A 19,809-nucleotide genomic window follows, 5' to 3' on the forward strand; every position below is an offset into this window, starting at 1 on the left:
GGACATTTTAAGTTTTTACGTATGAGCAACTGCATCTCGTGTTTCGAAATACAAAAAGAGAAAATTATCTTCATCAATGTGTGATTAACTTTCACCAGCCAAGCACGAAGCTGCAAATCAAATACTACAATCAGAGACAGCAAAGTCAATTACAGACATTCCATTCCTACGCCTCAATTCCCAAAGTTTACAGAAACAAATGCACAGAACGCGCTGCTGCTTCTGGACGTTCAAAAAGTAATTCCCATATTTGTTTGTAAGTAACGTCTAGCTGCAACAATGCTAGGAAAAAAACCCACAGTGCTCTGGAAAGTGTGAGTTCAGTCTACATACAAATACGAGTATCCATTATACAGCCATTTAACTGTCACTTTTGCGTAGCTGGTTGTGTGTGAAAATACCAAGTGCCTGGATGAGAAACAGGAAGGAGCTTTGGAATCCCTCTCTATTAAATATTCTCTTTCCCCAGATCCCAACAGTGAAGATCCAAGTGACTGAGACTTGTATCAGAGATCCCAGATAATCCAGACCAGGTTTTTTTCAAGCCCACCAAATGAAGGCTGTTCTGAGGATGGACTGAAGCTTGGCTAGAAGGGCTTCCTCAAGTGCAGGCACAAGCCATAGTTAAAGCCCTGTGTCACTATATCTGGAAAGAAACACACACACACAGAAGACTGTCCCTTCAGGCTTCTCTGTCTGCCACTCTGGAAACGAGCAGAGGCTGGTGACAAGGCATAAACTGCTCTAACACTTCACAGGAAGCAAAGCACAGGATTAGGCAGTTTAAAATCAAAACAGCGCAGAGTTTAAGACATTCATCCCACCTGATTCATTTCCTATATTTTAAGAGAGTTCTAAATCAAGATACCTGAAATGCAAAAGGCAAATAATTATGTTTAATGAACAAAGTTGGGTGACATCTTAATGTGAGAAAGTGACAAAAAAGATGACAGATGTGATTTCTGGATGAAACACCAAAGAGAACTTCATTTATTAACACTGGTTTGTCCTAACATTTTTCTCTAATCACTGTAACAGCACAACTCCTGGAAAGCATCTTTTCAACCTCAAACTAGTTCTAAAAATACTATGCATGTACAAAGCCACGCTCACAGCACACATCTTATGACAAGGGCTCACATTTATTTGCGATACTGCAGGAGATGCTATGGGCACTGCATTTGCGCAAGTCACAATGAAGTTTTCAGGCAGCAACTACTGTCAGTACTTGCTGACACCTCAGTAGATGAATGGGAACACTTCCCCTTTTTCCAGCTGTCATGCTCTACAAACTGGAGATGTTCAGCCCAAGGGTGGTGTAGCAAATGCAGACAGAGGTTATTTGACTCCTCCCTACCTAAGACACCTGAAGCACTTACTTTACAAGACCATGCTTCCCACACAGTCAGTGGAGAGAGGCATGCTTCTACCTTGGGTTTGCAATTATTCTCTGGTTTCTCCATTCAAATCTGTTCTGAGTAACAATTCAACTGATCTATATAAATTTTGTTTAATAGTTGGTCTTTTCTTTCTCTGATGAATAACTTACTGCGGAGGTGAGAAACATGGATTGACACCAGTCTGATTTTGAAAGACTACATACAAACCACGTACACAATCCATAGTAGTTTTCACCCAATGTAGATCATGACGAAGTCAACATCCATTCTCTCTCACTTATTATGTTCACCTAAGCAACCTTGTGGGAAACCACAGCCATTGCTAAATATTAGCAACTCTGTGCAAGGCAACTCCGGATTGACCAGGAATGTGATGACAAAGAGTTTGCTCTAGGCTTCTTTCATGTTTTAGAAAGCCAATTTGCTCATCAGCTCCTTTTAGGAGTAGAATGACACAGATTCCTGAGAAGTAATCATCTGTATGAAATCCTGTTTCACAAAGCAGAAAGTATGAACCGCAAAGTCCTCTCTCCTGGGAACAAAGGCAGATAAATATCTAATCACACAGGTCCTTGACAAAAGAAAACAGTATCTTTCATTCAGAAGACAGACTAGAAAAGCACTTTCTCTTTTAACATTAGGGATCTCATTTTCTCCTGCAGTAGGTGCACAATGGCAGCACCATCCAGTTAGAAATATGGTGCAGGGTGAACTGCCGCAAAAGAGACATCCTTTGCTCTTGTGTCATCAGCAATGTTGATGATTTTAATCTTTCTGTATTAAACAAGAATTACTAATAACTTTTTCTGCAGACATGAAAGAGCATAAAAGTTATCCACCACAATGCAGACAAGACGGAATTGAATTCATATTACTTGTAACAGAAGGAAAACGGAAGAGGCAGAAGTAGCATTATCTGGTTTGCGATACGCAGTCACAGCATACCACAAAGTTATCAGCAGTTTTGGAGTCTCACTATTATACATGGACAACTAAGACGCTAACATCAGTTTTCTTCAGTGTTGGTATTTCCCAAGTGTTTAACACATACCTTACTTAGGTCTCCTAATTTCTCCTTGAACTCCAACCAACACTAAAAGTCTTCTGGATTTATTACCTACTTCCCCAACTCTGCAATGGTTTCCTTTTCATTTCACAATACAAAGGATGCATCCTTTTGGTTTCTGAGATCTGCGTAAAAGAAACTCCACTGCCAGTTATCAGTTATTTAGGGAACTCAAGGCCTTCCCAGTTTCAGGCCCTCAGTACTAAACAAAGAGGTCTCTCTGAATCTGTTTCTCTCTAGGGAACACGAATCTGGTTTGGGCACAGTGTTTCTCCTAACCACACCACTCCACATTGCACCAGACAAAACAAGGCTCTGAAATATGCAGCTGTTTTGTTCTACCTTCAGTAGACAAACACCATGAATCAGAAGGTTATGTATCTTCATTCGTAGACTGTGAGCTACCTTAGCAATAACTGTTCTATAAACTTCTAAGGTAGATAAATTGCAAGCATAAGCAGGCTGTATTCTTTCCCTGCCCCTCTCCCTGGGCAATTCTAACAGCATTTTAATTAGCAGCATGAATTAGTTGCAATTGTAATAGGGAAATAATCAAAGCACAGAACGATGATTTCCCTGGAAGTTCAAACAGAAGACTGGCTAGAGATACACCATCTGAGACAGGATTAGCAAAAGACAAACATAAAGCATCTCTACCACATCTGAGCCCAGACTACTGCACAAGTGAAAAATTCCTTTAAAGGCCCAATACAGCTGTATGAACACTGTGATGCTCCCCATGGTGAGCTATGAGACATGTAAGCAACTGAGCCTGGGAATCTCCTAGCCTATCTATGACAGTCACTTAACTTCCACGTTCAGACAATTGTCCCAGGCAAGTTGTAGCAGAACAGCAGTGTCTGAAGCATTCGATTACAGGCTTCCGACGCCGCAGCATAAGCCATTCAATAGAAATTATGTTCTTTCAGGAAGTGAAACAATAATGAATTCCTAAAACAAACCAACCAACCCAGTCCAAGTGAATGCCCCACAGGATGGAAGCTCTTCCTACAGTTTGTATATACAGGTTGTTTACTTTGATCAAACTTCAGTTTAGCACTTCCAGAGTCAATTGTTCTTTCTACAGAACAGTTTGGAATAGCTGAGTGACTCTACAAAAGACAGCTCAAGTTTCTGGCATCTTAAAACAGAGAATGCTCTAGAAGGGCAGAAACATTTCTCTAGATAATCAGCAAATAACCCAAACAATCTGAAGTGCCAGAATGAACGAGTAATCCAGAAAAAGCATCACGGAATTGCCCAAAGCAGACTGTCCATACAGTCCAGGCAAGTTTAGTGAAGAGATACAGGGGATTTCTTTTTAAGGAGAGTCCTTTAACAGTTAATACTGGGGAGTTTGTTTTGCTAATACTAATGGATCTGTAACACTGCTTGTATTGTCTAAGAGACAAGAACTTTACAGAAACAAGAAGTGATATAACAGAAATATTTTCCTTGAGTACACAATGCAAAGCTGCTATTTAGACAAAATGCTGGACTAATGGCTAGACCTGAAATGGAACACAAGACCTAGATGCAGGAGCACACACGAGCTCCTAACTCAGCTATAGAGATGGAATATGTCTTAGTGTGAAGATTATACTTGGTACAGAGCACAATGACTTGCTAATAAGCAAAGCAGGTAACTGCGGACTTGGCCATAAAACTCTACAGAGTTGCTGTCCTCAGATGCCCACAACCTTAATAACAATCTACATACTGGCCTGATTTCAGTGCTGAATAGCCTTCGTGGAACAAAGAAGGGACATCACTCCCCTGATAAGGCACCTTACTTTCCAAGAGAATCCATGCAATTCCTACAACTACTTCTAAATTATTTCCTTTGTTCCCATCTCTTACACAAAGTGCCACCAAAAGAATTCATAAGCCACAGAAATGAAGCATAAATTGCATCTCTCCAGATGACTGGGGGCATTATTCAGAGTCTGGAGGGGGCTGGAGGTTCTGTAATCTCACTTCAACACAGGTCTGAATTTTGAAAGACCATGGCACTGCAGCCTTTCCAAGTTAGTCATATAGATCCTATTAATAAATTGCCATGGAGTTCTGGAATCCTGTTCATCCAAAGGTATCCATTTCCTATGCAGGATTAAGATACAGGATACACAACAGAGTATTTCTAGTAGCACAACAAAATTCCATCACAGAAATTTCCAACAGTTGAACTATAAACAGTAAAGTGAAGGCCACTATTAGTAACAAGGGATAACATACGTTCACGCTTGGCCATAATGAAAGGAAGCTGTATTAGTGTTTTCCAAAACCAAAGCAATAAGTTATTTGAACAAGGGTACAGACAATTGAGTCTTTAACAGAGGAAAACACAGCCTGTCTTCTAGTAATGCAAATCAGCTTCATCCCATACACTGTCAGTCATCTGAGTCCAGAAATGGCATTTTTCTGCATAAGGTTGTTCAAGATAAGTACTCTATGCAACTAATAGCTTAACTTCATCTTCCTCCTCTTGCTCTTCTTACAGCCTTATTACCCAAGTATCGCATATGCACTGAAGATCCAGGGCTAAGTTCATCTAATGTGCAACTGAGCCAACACACATCACCCAGCCATATTGCCATATTTACCAACATTCAGTCATATGTGGAATATTATGGCTGTCATGGTGCCTTTGAGCAGTTTAGAAAGGGCAATAACAAAAGAAACCACATTAATTACAGGGCAGAAAGCAAGGAGTCTCGGGATATGCAGGGCAATCCCTGGGCATCTGGCAGCCTGCAATATTCTGCATGAGAAATCCCAGCACAAAGGGCAGAGCCCCACAGCAACACCGCTGCACTGAGACTGACCTTCAGCCCTTCAGGCAAGGGCAGACTTTGCACAGCTCAGAGGCCTGCCAAGGTGTGGTGACTGTGAGCTGAGTGACCGCGCAGTTTGCCACCCTAAAAGCTCACCAGGCAGCCCTCAGCTGAGAAGCACGAATAACCCAGCACTATCAAGAGGACAGGCATTATTGCCTCTGAGAGCCTATCAGCGAATGGTCAAGGCTGGAAGGGACCATCGAAGGTCACCTAGTCCAACCTCTCTGCTCAAGCAGGGTCACTGAGAGCACATTACTCAGGACTGTGTCCAGGCAGCTCTTGAGTATCTCCAGGGAAGGAGACTCCACAACCTCTTAAAAAACAACTTCACCTTGAAAAATCTTATTGTAAAGCACTGTAAGACAAATACGTAATCGTGTTGGCAGCTTTGCTGAGACAGGAAACGACACACTGAGCAACGAGACTACTGAAGTATTTAAGACAATAAATATTAACATATCCATAACCTGACTTCTTATGGGATGCAGAACTTAACAGACTAAACTAAAAGAGTTCAGACAAAAGGAAGTATCTCTTGTCTAAAGCCATGCAGAGAACACAGAGAAAACATGAAGCAGGTTTCCTAACAAGCACACAAAGGAATACCACTACTCAATGCTGTATTTGATCTCATCCAGAAGCCAAAACCAGATTAAGTCAATCCTCTTCTATGTGTACAGTTTCACTCAAGACACATACGTTATCCTGGAGAGTCCATCTTGAGCGGTCTGACTTGTTCTCAAAGTATTACCCAAAAACATGCTGTGCATATTCCCATTTAACATCTTTGCCTTGTGGCCAGCTCCATTCTTTATTACTGGGCTCTCACTCTAGCCCTGCTCCTCATCTTGCACAGGCATCCAGAGGTTCTAATGAAACTTCAACTCCAGGTGAGCAGACTGCCCCCGGCCACTGTAAAGTCTGTGCCCAGTTCTGGACTTTGTCACTGCCAACACATCTAGGTCCAGCAGTACAGACATTCTTCCACTTACCTTGTTCTCTCTGGAGTATAATACTCCTTGGAGTCAAGGCCTAATAAAAAAGATGTTTATTCACATTCATAAGGTTTGTTTCAGTAAGTGATAGAACTGATCATGCAAAGCAGAACATGCTGCAAATCCCACCTCTTTGGCAAGTCACTGCCTCCTCATAAAGGAAATGCAAGAATGAAGCTCTGCAGTGGTTCAGAGACCAAGTGCAAGAATACTTGTACTACAACCATGTAAGAGGTTTACCTGTGAGATATGGGTGTTTTGGCAATGAGCACCACACAAAAGCTTAATAGAGGTGCTTCTGGCAAGAATTAATGACATTAAATCCTAAAAGAGGTCCCAGAAAGATACCCTAGCAGAGCCCCCAAAATTCAAAAATGCAGCTGGCCAAACTGACGGAAGAACAGTCACCTAAGCCTTAATGTACAAAGACATTATGAAGTCCTCTCAGGTATGGAGGACATTGATCCAAGTGCTGCACTGCTTCCTAGACAAAACACATCTTTCCAATGTAAAAAATCTTTTTTCTTATGTTGAGGTTTTACTTCTGCAGCAATTCCTCTACTGAAGTTACAAATATGCAGAATACCTTGATTCTCACTAATATTTTTAGCAAAATGTAATAGGCTCTCTAATCAGGAAAAGGTTGTTTGTTTTTATCACTAAAGTCAGAAAAGAGGATGTTATCTCATCTATATTGACTCTACTGTCGACTTAAAAAAACCAAACCAAAACCACACCTCATACCTCTGTCACTTAGGTCAGTATTTTATTGATTATGTGCTTGGAAACCCAAACTCTTCTAGCAATGTATTCAGAAGTCAGATCAAAAATAAACCTAAGAACTAATAGTTTAATCAAAGTGTTTAACAATCAGGCCTTAGAATCAATGAGCCAAAACCAAAGTCAAACTGATCAATATGACATTGTCATGCAGAAAGAGCAGCTCTGAGTACTATTGATGAGTTGACTTTCCCACACAGTACAGGATTATGATATGTACTTCATCATGACATGCCTGCCTAGAATTAAATATTATTTTCTTTAAAAATTCAACACACACACCCCCCCCCCCCCGAGTTAACACCATCAGCACCAAACTATGAATCTTCAGCGACAAGGTTGAAAGTACATTCCTGTGTGAGTCCAACCTAGAGTTGCCAGTCTGTCTAGCCAGATTTAAGCAGCTTTCATCATGCCAAGTCTGTATAAAGACAAATTAATATTGTCAGATGATGGCCGGTGAGACTCTGAAGTGAACATGACTATTCACAACTGGACAAAGTGAAGAGAGGGGATCCAGCTGGCATGAAACTACTGACACAGCCCATCAAAACAGGCAGCCTGGTTTTGCTACCTCCAATTAACAGAGAGGCAAACTCAGAAAAGGTCTGGACAGTAATAAATGTGGCCACCTTATAGATAAATACATCACATACATGAGAGAAGTTGTCCTGTGAAAGACTGAACTGGGCTCGATCTCTGTGTTATAACCTGCACGCAAGAAAAGCACAGTACAGTCATACACTTGAGTGGCAGACAGGGGTAAAAGCAGGCAGAACACTGTTTTCAACAAATTCCACCCATTGTGACAACAAGAAAAAGTAGGACCATTCTTTAGAGAGGGTACTTTGGGGATCTTATGGAACTTCTTCCAGTAAAGCACCCTGCAGAGGAGTATTTCTTTTTTGTCACAGACCTTTTTAATCTTTTGATTTAGCTTTAAGGTAGCTCTTTTCCATGTTCCATCTGCAAAAACATAAAGAGAACCATAACTGGCTGGAAAACTAACATCGGGGTTCTTGTACGGCACTTAAGCATGATAAAGAGGTTCTTTCTGTTCTGTACCATCTGTAACTGCTTACAGCTGCATCTGCTTTACAAGTAGTCAAGTTAGCAGAAAAAAAAAAAAATCCAGCTCTTCACTATTTAAAGTTTCCTTTTTGACAGAAAAAAAAAACCTCTTTAAGCTATTTTCAACAGAAAGCTTAATTAGGTTCTACTCTTCATCTTCAAAACCCTGCAGAGATCACAACATTCCCCAGGAGAGCTTTTAGCCCTTTGTGATAACTTCTCAGAGCAGCTATTCAAGTGAAGGTATAGGATCAGCCACCTCAAGAAAGAGTTCAGAGCACATAATCTTTCCCCCAGCAAACAGACCTCCAGTCTAGACTTCTAACAGGGACAAGAAGGACCTTGCGCCAAACCTAGAAAGCAAGACACAGATACACCTCACCTCACAAATCTGCAACGGAGGCTACAGAAATCCCTGTAATCCAGCTCTGTTGGCCTCCTCCTGTGTCACCAACCTCACCTTTAGCTAACAGTCACTTGGAGAATGGACTTCCCATTGACTAAATAAGTCAGTCACGCTACACCTATTTTATCTTGCCAGTTGGGTCTGACATATGATGGGAGGATAAATCACAACTGTAGCCTCAAAGGTAGTAAATTTATGCTAGCAGAAACAGTCCTTTGTACAGCAACACACCATTAAGCTTAGGTCTCACACACACAACGTATCTGTCCCAACAGCTGGCTGATCCTGATGACAATGATTACTCAGAATTCATTGGTGGATTTCTACACACCACAAAAGTCTTCAAAGTTAAATCAAGTTTCAAACAGGAGCAGCAGCAGAAGGGGTGGCAGCCTGCTAAGTGCACAGACACCAGAAAGAGTACAACCCAGCTGCTGTGCTTACCTATGTCCCGGTTGCACTGCATGGAAATCAGTGTTCTCGCCCAAGAGACACCATCTCAAGTGGAGTTAAACTGAACTTGGCAATCCAAGCAGCTACTGAAAGTTAAATAAAACTTGAGGATATTCACTTGGTGCTGGCTTACCTGTGAGGAGAAACCCCCTGCAAAACTGTGCAGCACTGCTGTCAGGCCAGGTGCTCCAAATTTATGTGCCGAGATCACTTGATTCTTAGCACCTGAAGCTAAGCTGCACCATGAATCCATCTGTACTGTGCTTCTGCTGTTCTAGTTCTAGCATGAAGTTACTTGCCATACTACTGACATGAGAAAATGGTGTAAGCAGAGTTCCCAAACTTCTGTGATTCAGAGGAACACCACTGAGTCTTAACATTTCTACTGATCTCTGTAAACTTGTGACAAACTTCTAAAGTTAATTACATACCATTGCAAATTTACTAGAAGTTATCTTCTGCCTGGGTATCAGACAAAAGAAAGGACTTTTTAAAGACACCTCTGCCCAGAAACAGCAGAGTCCATGGGAAGGAAGAAGTAAATTTGGGCTTCCAAGACAAAGCAGCAAGTGGAAAAGCACTGACCAGGTAGAACTAATGGATTAATACCAGAGCACTGGAGGGTGCTTGGCTTTAAACACCAGTGGTTCATGCTGAACAGCAGTTTCTGCCTTTTAGCAGCTGGACTAAAGAATAACCCAGATCCAAGCCTATTCCTGCAGGTAAGCTTGCCAACTCATGCCTAAAGTTAACGATTGTGTGTGAACAGAGGGTGGAACCCCCTGGGTCTCCTCCTGCTTCCCGCACACCATCTCTACTGTGCAGACGCCTTTAGGAATGTGACTGAGGCGTAGAAATGGAAGAGAATCAATTCAGTCTCCAGCTACATACCCGCGCTGCATGGGAAAATACTTGCTGAGGTCAAAAGCCTAAGAACTAGTTACAGGAAGCCAAGGAAGAACATCCAAACCTGACAGACAGAAGAAAATACTGTTTTCAAATGGAAGAAGTAAAGAAACGGGAATCAAACACTATCATTTTCCTCTCAGATCCTACTGGTTAGGGAAAATGCTACCATATGTAAACTGTAAGATATGATTATATCTCTCCAGCTTCTACATGGGCAACTTCAATAACAAGGGAGGAATCTTAAGCATAAGGTTGTGCAATAGAGAATCATTTTCTTAGTGCATTCTCCTCGCTTCAGGATATTGGCTGTGATGATTTTAAAGAACCTCTGTTGTGACATCCCGGACAAAAGGTCACTCCATCCTTAAACCCTGTCCCCATACAAGCAAAGCATAAGGATAGTCCCATTTAATGTATTATTTTGAATCCTTGCTGTCATCGGATGTTAAAAATGTTCAGGTTTAAATGATTAGTTATCAGTTACAGAGTATGTTTCCCAAAAGCCAGCAGAACATTCTGACTTTCTGACATCCCCCATCTATACCGTGCCACTTAACGTGACATTCAGCTATGGAGGCTACCCAAGGGAACTTGGGACCCGAGGCTTAAACCTGGCCCTAAAAATAACCACTCAACAGAATCTAATAATGAGGATGACAGCACAACAGCTACACAATTAATCAGTTCCAGGATAATGTCATCATGGTAGTTCTGGCAAACAGAGAGATAATGTATCAGGAGAGCTGAGCTTCTCTAGGGATGGCACAAGAGAGGAGAGCCCTGGTCCAGCAGATCAGACTGTTTCAAGCAGAGACATCACTTGTTAAAGACGTAGGAGAAAAGACATCAATGTTGGCATCCTTGGTAGAATTAAAGAGGGAGAAAGGGGATCAGCAAGTGTTGCAATGACACATATGCTCCATTAATCTTATTAAATCATCCCTTTTCCAAGTCAAACTGACTTGCCTGGATCCAGTTCGGCTAGCACACTGGCTTGTGTTTCACTCCACTCAACCCATGTAAATCATAGCAAATTTTAATCTTAACCAGTTACACTACAGCAACGTGGCACCAAAAAGGCAATGTGCGCACTTATTGTTTTCTACCAATTTCTGCCTTGGTGCTTCCTGGAAGCTTTACTCAGATGTCATCAGAATTAAATCAGACTGTTTGACTAAATGGCTTGTGGCAACTGTTTACTTTTAGAGTATATTGCAATGCCTACGGTCATCATAAACCGACAAAGGGCTATAATAAAGATGGTGGCATTTAGGCCAAAGATGTTGATACATCACATTACCAAGATAAGGAAATAAAATAGCCAAGACACTAAAAAAGACCAGAATCTACTCTTTCCTTCTTCCAAATTTTAGGAAATTGAAATCACTGCATTTTAAAAAGCATGACATGTATTTCAGAGCATTTCTTGTAGGAAGCACCCACTTTTTGCCATTGTGTTTCAGTGACAATGACTGACTGAGATTTCAGCAGCTGAATCTAGTATTTAAAATGTGTGGTATTCACCCAAATAGAGCTAATCTCAGAAGAACTTAATATCCTTAATTAATCTGACTTGTCTGGTGCCCCCCCCCAATTCCTCAAATTCCAACAGCTGCAGGTTGCTCAACTCATACCAAACTCCCAAAGTACACAAAATAAACAATTACTTTATTGGATCACACCCTTCAGCAGAAGAAAGAGGTGCTCTCAGGTTCACTAAACCTGTCACAAACCACAAGAAAAGGTAGTGGTAGATCCACACCTAACAGCGCACTTACCTATGAAACTGGAAATCATATTAGGACCATCTATTGTTTGTAAGAATTCAATGTTTTAGCTCTAGAAAAGCAGCCTGAACTACCCCTACAGCTCCTTCAGTCTTCCAAACCACACTTTTATAAAGGCATGAAGTAGAAGCCAGGTCCCCACCAATCCCAAGTTAGTATTGGGATCATTAGGGCAGAAAGGCATGCCTGCTTCCTGACCCAGCAGTGAAACAGATTTAAATGAACAAAGCTCAGCCTCTGAATAACACATAGTTTGGTGATGAGAGCACTCCCCTGGAAGGTGAGAGATGCAAGGGCAGAAACCCTGGGGAATGGAACTGATCTCCTATATCCTGGCCAGGCTCTCTAACCACTAAGTAAAAAGCAAGGAACCATTAACCTCTGCTGCCACAATATCCTGAAAAAGGCTAACAGCAGAACTGACAGACATCTTAGTTAAAATAGGTGCTGCACACCAGCACCTAGAAAATACTCATTTGTGTTCTTCACTTGATTTTTTTCTTGCAGAATTACTAATATATTAGTAAATAGAGCCTTTGCATTGGAGCAGGAACTTTTTTCCCTTTGCTAATCAGAGTCATGATAGATACATACATCCAAGTAACTGTAAACTTCAACTAATCCCCTGTTCTTTGCCTTATTTGTCTTTCAGCACAGTGCTGTAGGCAGAGCCCCTGCCTACATGACATGCAGTCTGAAACAGCAAAACCTTGAGGGAGGATAACAAGTGAAGGGAGACTGGTACTGAAAGACAAACATATTAACTGCAAACCTGATATTCACAAATTTACTGAGGTTTAAGTCACTTTTCTGATGTCAGACACTCACGCACATTCATACAATGACATCCTTGTCCTCAGGAGGCTTCTAATGAGCATTAAAATGCAACGTGGTCAGTAATTTCAGTTCCTGAAAAATGTTAAGATTAAAAGGCCAGACTCCACGTTTGCATGCCAAGCCTGCACAACAGACTTTAGACAGCAGCATTACAGAATTTCATCTATAAGCTTTTCAACCTGTGGCCTAAAAAGAGCAATACTTCAAAAATTCAGGTGACTGACTCTTTGTTCCTGCTGGAAACTGCCTCCCATCCTCACAACACCTTAATCAGCCAGTGAAGGTCTCTCAACCTAAACTGAGCAAAGCAAGTAAGAAATCCTGAATGCAAAAAAATGATTTTACTAGAACTTGACAAGTTCTGTCAACAAGCTGTAGCTCCTCTTACTCCCTGCCCTCCCACATACACATCTAAATCCAGCCAACTAAGACTTGAAAGCACTACCTCAGTCTTCTGGAAGAGACTGTATTTTAATTCATGGCAGCAGCATGTTAAATGCTTAAACGCCATGAAAGCAAATTCTCAGACCTCTGGATCTAGAAAGACTTCTAACACCAACTGATTTGCGTTCCCCCAGGAGCAAAGATGGCATCGTACATTTACACTTACTCCAAAACCCAGTAGCTTTATTGATTACTCCAACACATCACCAGACTTAATTTCCATGCCCTTTGCATCACATACAGAAGTTTCTAAATATATCACCATTTCACTCATCAAACATTTGATGGCTAATACAAGAATCATGGCACTGCTTAAAACATTTAAGAGAGTTCAGTTGTTTATAAGATTAGTGACTCAGTACAGCAGCTTCTTTTTTTGTTCTCAGCTTACCCTCCCAGTCTGTCTCCTAATCATCACCCTGACAGGACATGCATGCACTGCAACCCATATTACTCTTATACAACACTGAGAAAGGAAAAAATAAAAATATGTTGGATTTTGGGGTAGAAATCTCCTTCTCTCTTCACATTTGAAGGAAGCTGTGAAAATCTTTTGTGCATTCAAAAGGCAAAAAAAAGAACAAAGCAATCTCTATTACTAGACTGGGCAACAATCAAAAGGGAGGGGGTGTTACCTCAGGCCTTGAAAAACACTAAACACCTACTAACTGAAGCTAAACAAGACATGCTACACAAAAATCTCACCACAAGGTGCTAGGAATTAAGGAAAGACCAAGTATTTCACAAGGTAATGATCTAGGTCCTGCTGCTTCCATACTCATCTGTTCTAATGCTTCCAACAGCTTGGTGCCTGAAGATAAAATCCTTGGCATTTACTAACCTCTTACTCACACATGTATACACTAGTGATGGGCAAACAGCTCTTCCCGTATTTGTTCCCTCCTCTGTTGTAGCAGGAACTTTTGTCACTACCCAGTCCCATTTCCTTGCTGGAATACAGACAGGAAGCAAAGGGAAAATGGGCATTCCACAACCCCTTTTCCTTCTCAATCCATTCTACTTGCAGGAAATTCTTTTCAATTCTCATTTAATCTTGAAAATGACAAGTAACCTTGCGGTGCACCAGTTGGGCTCCTGTGTGGCTTGCAGATTTCACTAACACAGCATCATACATAGCTCTCAACTTCCTTCTATTATTGTAAGTACTTGACACAGAAAGTTTCTCTCCTCATCACTGACAAGCATCACATTCAAACACCCTCTTCTATAAGAAAGTGCATATCCTTTGAAGGAGCATTTCCACCAGGCACCGATCCCAAATTTCACATTAAAATTAGGTTTTCCAGAATTACAGTACTCAGTTTACACCAGGAAAATTCTCTGTAGATCCCCCTTTCACAGAGAACACACCTATATCTGAAATACTGGGTCAGCCAGACTAGTTAAGACATCAGAAGAGCTAAATCAAAGGACAGATGGTTATAGGTGTGGGCATCACTGAAGAAAAAAGAACAAAAAAAGAGAAGTGGCTGTTGCAAAAAATAACTCTCAAGAATAATGACAAAAGACAACTTACATATTTAACATGACGAAGGGGATGAAGGAAAAGCGTTAAGTACCTCCCAATAGTAGCTTAATAGAAGAAAGAAATTGCAGTCAATTTCATCTGGTAAGTAAAAAAAAAATATAAAACCACCTTAAAATCTCATATTTACTTTTACAAAGCAGTAAATACAGCAAAATGAGAATCAGTTCTCATCTCTTCAAAACATCATCATTAACAGAGACGTCAGTCACTGGGGAAAAAAGCCCTGATGTTCACAGGTGTTTGTGAGTGCTGATGTCCAGCCATCCTGGTTTGCCAGGTACTTCTGATGCATCCCAGACAATTTATGACAAAATCAAACCTAAAATAAACCTTTATCGTATCTTATGAAGCCTCAGTGATTCTATGATGTGTGTTGATAGCTATGCACAAAAAGAGGCGTGATCAAGCCTCGCACTCTTAGAAGCACTACTGCAGCCAGGAGCCAATTCACTTCTCTACAAAGGCGGGTATATGAAAGGGTTTTTTCTTCATGTCAAATGAAGCGTTTTCAGATGTGGAACAAGGTTCTGCACAGCAGCGAGACACTACAGCCAGGAACACGGACGGCACTCGTTCTGAGACAGCAGCCTCTGCAACACAGAAACAGGACTGGGTCCACCAAATGGACAGGATGCCATCTGCCAACTTCCCTGCACGAATTCCTGGACACAACTGCATACAACCCTTCTGTACAGAATTGCTGGTTTCCTCAGCGGGCAAAAAAGCGCTTTTTCCCCAGAAGCACTAAAGCAGTAGCCAGTTCTATGCTGAGCTGCACTGCCATCATCAAAAATAAACAACTGAGAGATCGTTGCTGGAATTAAACATGCACCCACAGAGAACAGGGCACAAGTCATACAACAGGACTCCTTGGTCTGAAATTGGATTTTTGCTCTTTTCATAGCTCCCAGACAATGTGGATCACAGGTCAAAATGCAAAGTAACAGGAATGTCAAAAACACAAAGACACATTAGTGAATATGACACCAAATTAGTGTTTTAAGACGTAAGCTTCATATCCTCCTCCTGTTGCAACCTCAATACTGTAAGCAAGAACTACCATTCTTGTGACCCACTAGCAAGCAGTGAAGAATAACTTAATCCCAACTTCATTCCTCTAAAACAGGAAATCTAAAAGAGAGTTAATCCACCTCCCAGCCTCTTAAAAACCTTCCCATGGAATGTTACTATGGCAAAGACATTCAAAAAAGCAAAGATCAAAATAATGTACAACTGACATTTTGTGTCATTTTTAAAGAAAGCTGACAACCCCCAGGGTAATTTACAAATGTATAATTCCATCCTGCAATTAAAACACACCAAGACAATAGCTCACTAGACACATCTAAGTGAACTACATTAAACTGCCCAAATCTGTAGCAACATCCATTTACTGTAACAATATGTAGTTAGTCCTTTAAGCCAAAGAAGCTGTGCTTTTGCTGTTGTTTCAGAGCAGAGCAGACCACTGCCTGAACTGAGCTTGTGAAACAAAACAAGAACATCTAAAAAGCAGAAGAGCAACAAGTATACTGGTTCTTGACAGAGAAGTGACAGAAGATGGGAGAAGGGACTGCCAAAGTCTCAACATGAGGCAGAACAGAAATCTCCATTGGGTTCCAAGTTTTGAAAAAGCGATGGGAAAGATTTCCAGAACCCTTCAGAATAGGAATACTCCTTGCACATTCAGACCTTTCTCCACATCCAGCACATCCCAAGGTCAAAAGCTGAGCTGTTATAATACCCTTACTTCTTAGTAAGGGTATTATAACATTTGTCGTCCGTGTCCCCCCCCCCCCCCAAAAAAAAAAAAGAAATAAATCTGAGAAACAACTCTGGATGATATCACTGGAACGCATTCAAAATGCAATGAGTACCAGAGCTGAGCTGCTGCAGTGGTCAGGTCCATAGAGCTGATGCACAGGCAAATTATTTGAGATATTTTGGTTGCGATCTGTGCCAATACAAAACCCCGGAATTACATGATGAAACCAAACCCCGTCTCTTTGATCCACAGCCAGCTAGGCCTGAGACAGTGTCAGGACACAGAAAAAAATGCCCTCTCATTTGCTACACTTCATGTCTTCCCACAGGAACTGGTCTCTTCCTCCCCATTCTATTTCCTGTACCCAGAACAAGCCCATTGTCACTAGGTGAAAACACACACACACATGCCACTGACTTACCAGCTAGCCTACACTGACATAAATCTCCCTTTCGGGAGAGCCATCACCTGCGGCCTCGCAGTGTCAGCAGCACTGTCCGTGCTCCCGGCCCAGCGGATGGCTGTGCACCAGCTCAGGCCAGGCAGGGATGCAGCTCACCTAAGGAGAGCTCCGGGACAGAGCAGGATGACAGCCACACTAATGCTCACAGCCACCCTCTCCCGCTCCCGGCTCTCAGCAGGGGGGATCCTCGCAGCCCAACCACCCCATCCCCTCGCCCGGGCCGCGTCCCTCCTCCCTTTCTCCTAATCCCTCCTACTCAGCCGCACTCCCATCTCAGGCCACAGCCCCTCCGCCACCAGCTCCCTCTATGCCCCAGCCCCCACCGCAGCGGGCAGTCCCGGGGCGAGAGGCCCGGCCCGACCCGGCGCCCGGGACCCCCTTCCCGCGGCGGGGCCCCGCTCGGCACGGCCCGGCCCGGCCGGAAGGAGGCCGGCTCGAAGCAACCCCCTGCGGCCGGCATGGCCCGGCCCTCGCCGGGGCCGCCCCCCCCCAACCGCCACGGCCCGCAGCGCCCGCGCCCGGCCTCAGCCCCGCGGCTCACCAGGAGTAGGTCTGCTCCGCCATGGCTGCGGCTGGGCGGCCGGCCGGCTGGGCTGTGCGGGGCGGCCGGGCCCCGGGCTCCTCCTCCGCCTCCTCCTCCGCCTCCTCCTCCGCCTCGCAGGCTCCGGGGCTCAGTGGCGGCCCCGCTGCGGCTCCCGGCCCAACATGGCGGCGGCTGTGAGGAGGGAGGGGAGCGAAGGGGGGGTCCCCGCCCGGGCGGGGAGGGGATGGCGGAGAGGGCGATGGTGGTGGCAGGGGAGAGCGGAGGCTCAGCAGCCGGGACGCAGGGCCGCGCTGGGGCGCCGGCGGGGCCTCATGGCCGGCGAGGCGGCGGCGGCGGCGAGGGGCGGGGCGGGGGCGGGCGGGCGGGCGGCGGGCACCGGGCGGCCGGCGGGCTCCGCGCCAGGCCGTGCCCGGTGACCGGAGCAGGGAGAGGCGGAGCTTCCCCCGCTAGAGAAACGGAGCGGCAGCGGCGGGCGGCTTCGAGTCGGGGCCGCGGCCCCAGCCCAGCCGTAGCAGGACAGCGTCGAGCTCCCGGAGCCGGGGCGGTGCTTTTGTTCCGGCTGGGGCCGCACGCGTGATCTCGGCCCCCGGGAGCCGAGCGGGGCCGGGTGCTGCGGGCACGGCCGCCCCGGGGTGGCGAGGGGCCGGGGAGGGCGAGCGGGACACGGCTGCTCTCCCCGCGGCGCTGGCGCCTCGCAGGGGGACGGGACCCCGAGGGCGCTGGGCCGCTGTCGCGTTGGGTTTGCTCCTGGAGCAGGGGTAGGGGCAGGGTTCAGGTAGGGTAACGCGTGGATTAGGGCGGTCAGATTCACAGTGTGTTCCTGGAGACTGGTACATCTTGGGATTTGTTCCCTTTTAAAGCAAGCAAATAGGACCAAACGTGAAAAGTACTTCGTAAAGGAAGGAAAATAACACTCAAGTTACATGGACCAAATAAAATTCCTATGCTTCATGTTATCACCAGCCCTATATCAAACGCAGGCAAATCCCAGGCAGAGGAACCATCAGTGCTTGGTATGGGGCTTGCCTCTCTCCCTGTTTTCTTTGGTGCTGCTGCTAAACCTTCGTTCCTAATGTTTCTGCCAAATGCAGAACCAGTGGCCTGTCTTAGGCTTGCTCACTTGAGGACTTCTCACCTCCTGTTATTTCACTTGCAGTGATTTGTGGGAGTGGGGCTTTGGAGAGTTCAGAGCAATTGTTCCAGTCCAGCTGTGCAGTCTCATTCATTGCTCCTTCCAGTGTGGGAGGGAGAAGAGCCAGTTTTAGCTTGCAGCTGGAGGTGAGGTAACAGCATTAAAAATAGAGAACAATGCCCAGGTCTGGTAAAAATAGGTATTTGGTAAAAAAGAAAGAAAAAAGATAAATTCTATGCCTTAATAGAATTTTGCTAAATTAATGGAACATTCTCATTGCATCTACAGAGATGCCACATGCCCACTGGAGTTTATTGCTGTTAGTTAATTAAATAAATAATTTCCATTTTGTCCATCTCATTTATGCTTTTAAATGGATAAAACCTGCGGGTGGTGAGTAGTCATGACACAGGATTCAAAGTCAGGAACGTCTCATTTCTTTTTCAGTTGTTACCAGCTGCCTGTGTAATCTTAGGTGCTCCCTTCATCTCTGCTTCGTTCCTTCACCAATAGAGGGGAAACTGCACCACATCACAGCTACCTGAGGTTCTGGGGCGCTGCCAAAGGAAGATGCTGCATACGTGACACAGGCTTGGTCTCGGTGCAGGAGATGCCTGGCATGCTTGTGCTTCAGCTAAGCAGCACTGTTGGGAAGATGGTGCTGGACTTGGAAGGCTTCTCCCCCTGTATGCCTGTGTCTTCAGGCATTGAGAACAAGTTGTCACCTCAGCATTCAAACCCTTTGTGATTTTCACAGCCCTTTGGCTTTGAGGACAGGAATGACCTTAGAGCTCCTGACATTATCAACTCTCCACCACTTACAGAAATCTGCTTGAGATTTAGATTTATCAGCTATGAGGTGGCAATACTCAAAGTACCATGACTGACTAGCTTTCTGGGATGCCTGCTGGAGTCAGGCTGGCAGCTAGGTGTGCAGGAAGGATTTGATGGTGAGGAATGCTAGCATGTCCTCTCATCCAGCTCAGGCTGGGCTACTTTGAGAAGCTTCCTCCCCTATTTGACCATAGGCCTCTTTGCCTTTCAGCTTCCACCCCATCTGCAGCACTTGTGCCAGTATCAGTAGACATAGGAAATGCTGGTGGGTGGGATAGAAGGAGAGAGGGGCAAGTCGTGTGCAGAATCCTGAGCTGTGGGGTACACAGCAGAGTCATTTGGCTTTTGTTGGGAATTCTGGTGTTTCCACGTACACACATCTCCTCTTAAAAAAGCACTCAGGCTCTGTGTAGCACTTCCACAATGGAGAACCTCCCTCCTTGTATTCTCTGTCAACATAGCTGGAAAATCTACAGTAGCAATTAGAAAATGGACAAATAATGTGGAATCTCCACTGTGGTGCATCCCTAGCATCTC

General features: G+C 44.1%; 2 protein-coding genes across 4 annotated transcripts in view; both read right to left on the minus strand.

Annotated features, from left to right (window-relative positions):
- Nucleotides 1–17,655, minus strand: part of SPPL3 (signal peptide peptidase like 3) — a 58,762-nt gene extending 41,107 nt beyond the window's left edge. The window contains exon 1 of one of the 2 annotated variants that reach the window (XM_062631244.1): nt 17,304–17,655. In XM_062631244.1, coding sequence (XP_062487228.1) covers nt 17,304–17,326 — 23 coding nt within the window. In that variant the 5' untranslated portion in view covers nt 17,327–17,655. Of the gene's footprint in view, nt 1–16,720; nt 16,930–17,303 lie in introns of those variants that run through there. The other variant, XM_062631245.1, reaches the window with a different exon arrangement.
- Nucleotides 1–19,809, minus strand: part of CUNH12orf43 (chromosome unknown C12orf43 homolog) — a 139,201-nt gene that overhangs the window by 91,249 nt on the left and 28,143 nt on the right. The gene's annotated exons all lie outside the window — the stretch shown is intronic.

The sequence above is a fragment of the Pezoporus occidentalis genome, unplaced genomic scaffold (genome assembly GCF_034315485.1).
Source record: "Pezoporus occidentalis ecotype Australia unplaced genomic scaffold, CSIRO_AGI_Poc_V1 ctg37, whole genome shotgun sequence".
NCBI classification, from domain to species: Eukaryota; Metazoa; Chordata; class Aves; order Psittaciformes; family Psittacidae; genus Pezoporus; species Pezoporus occidentalis.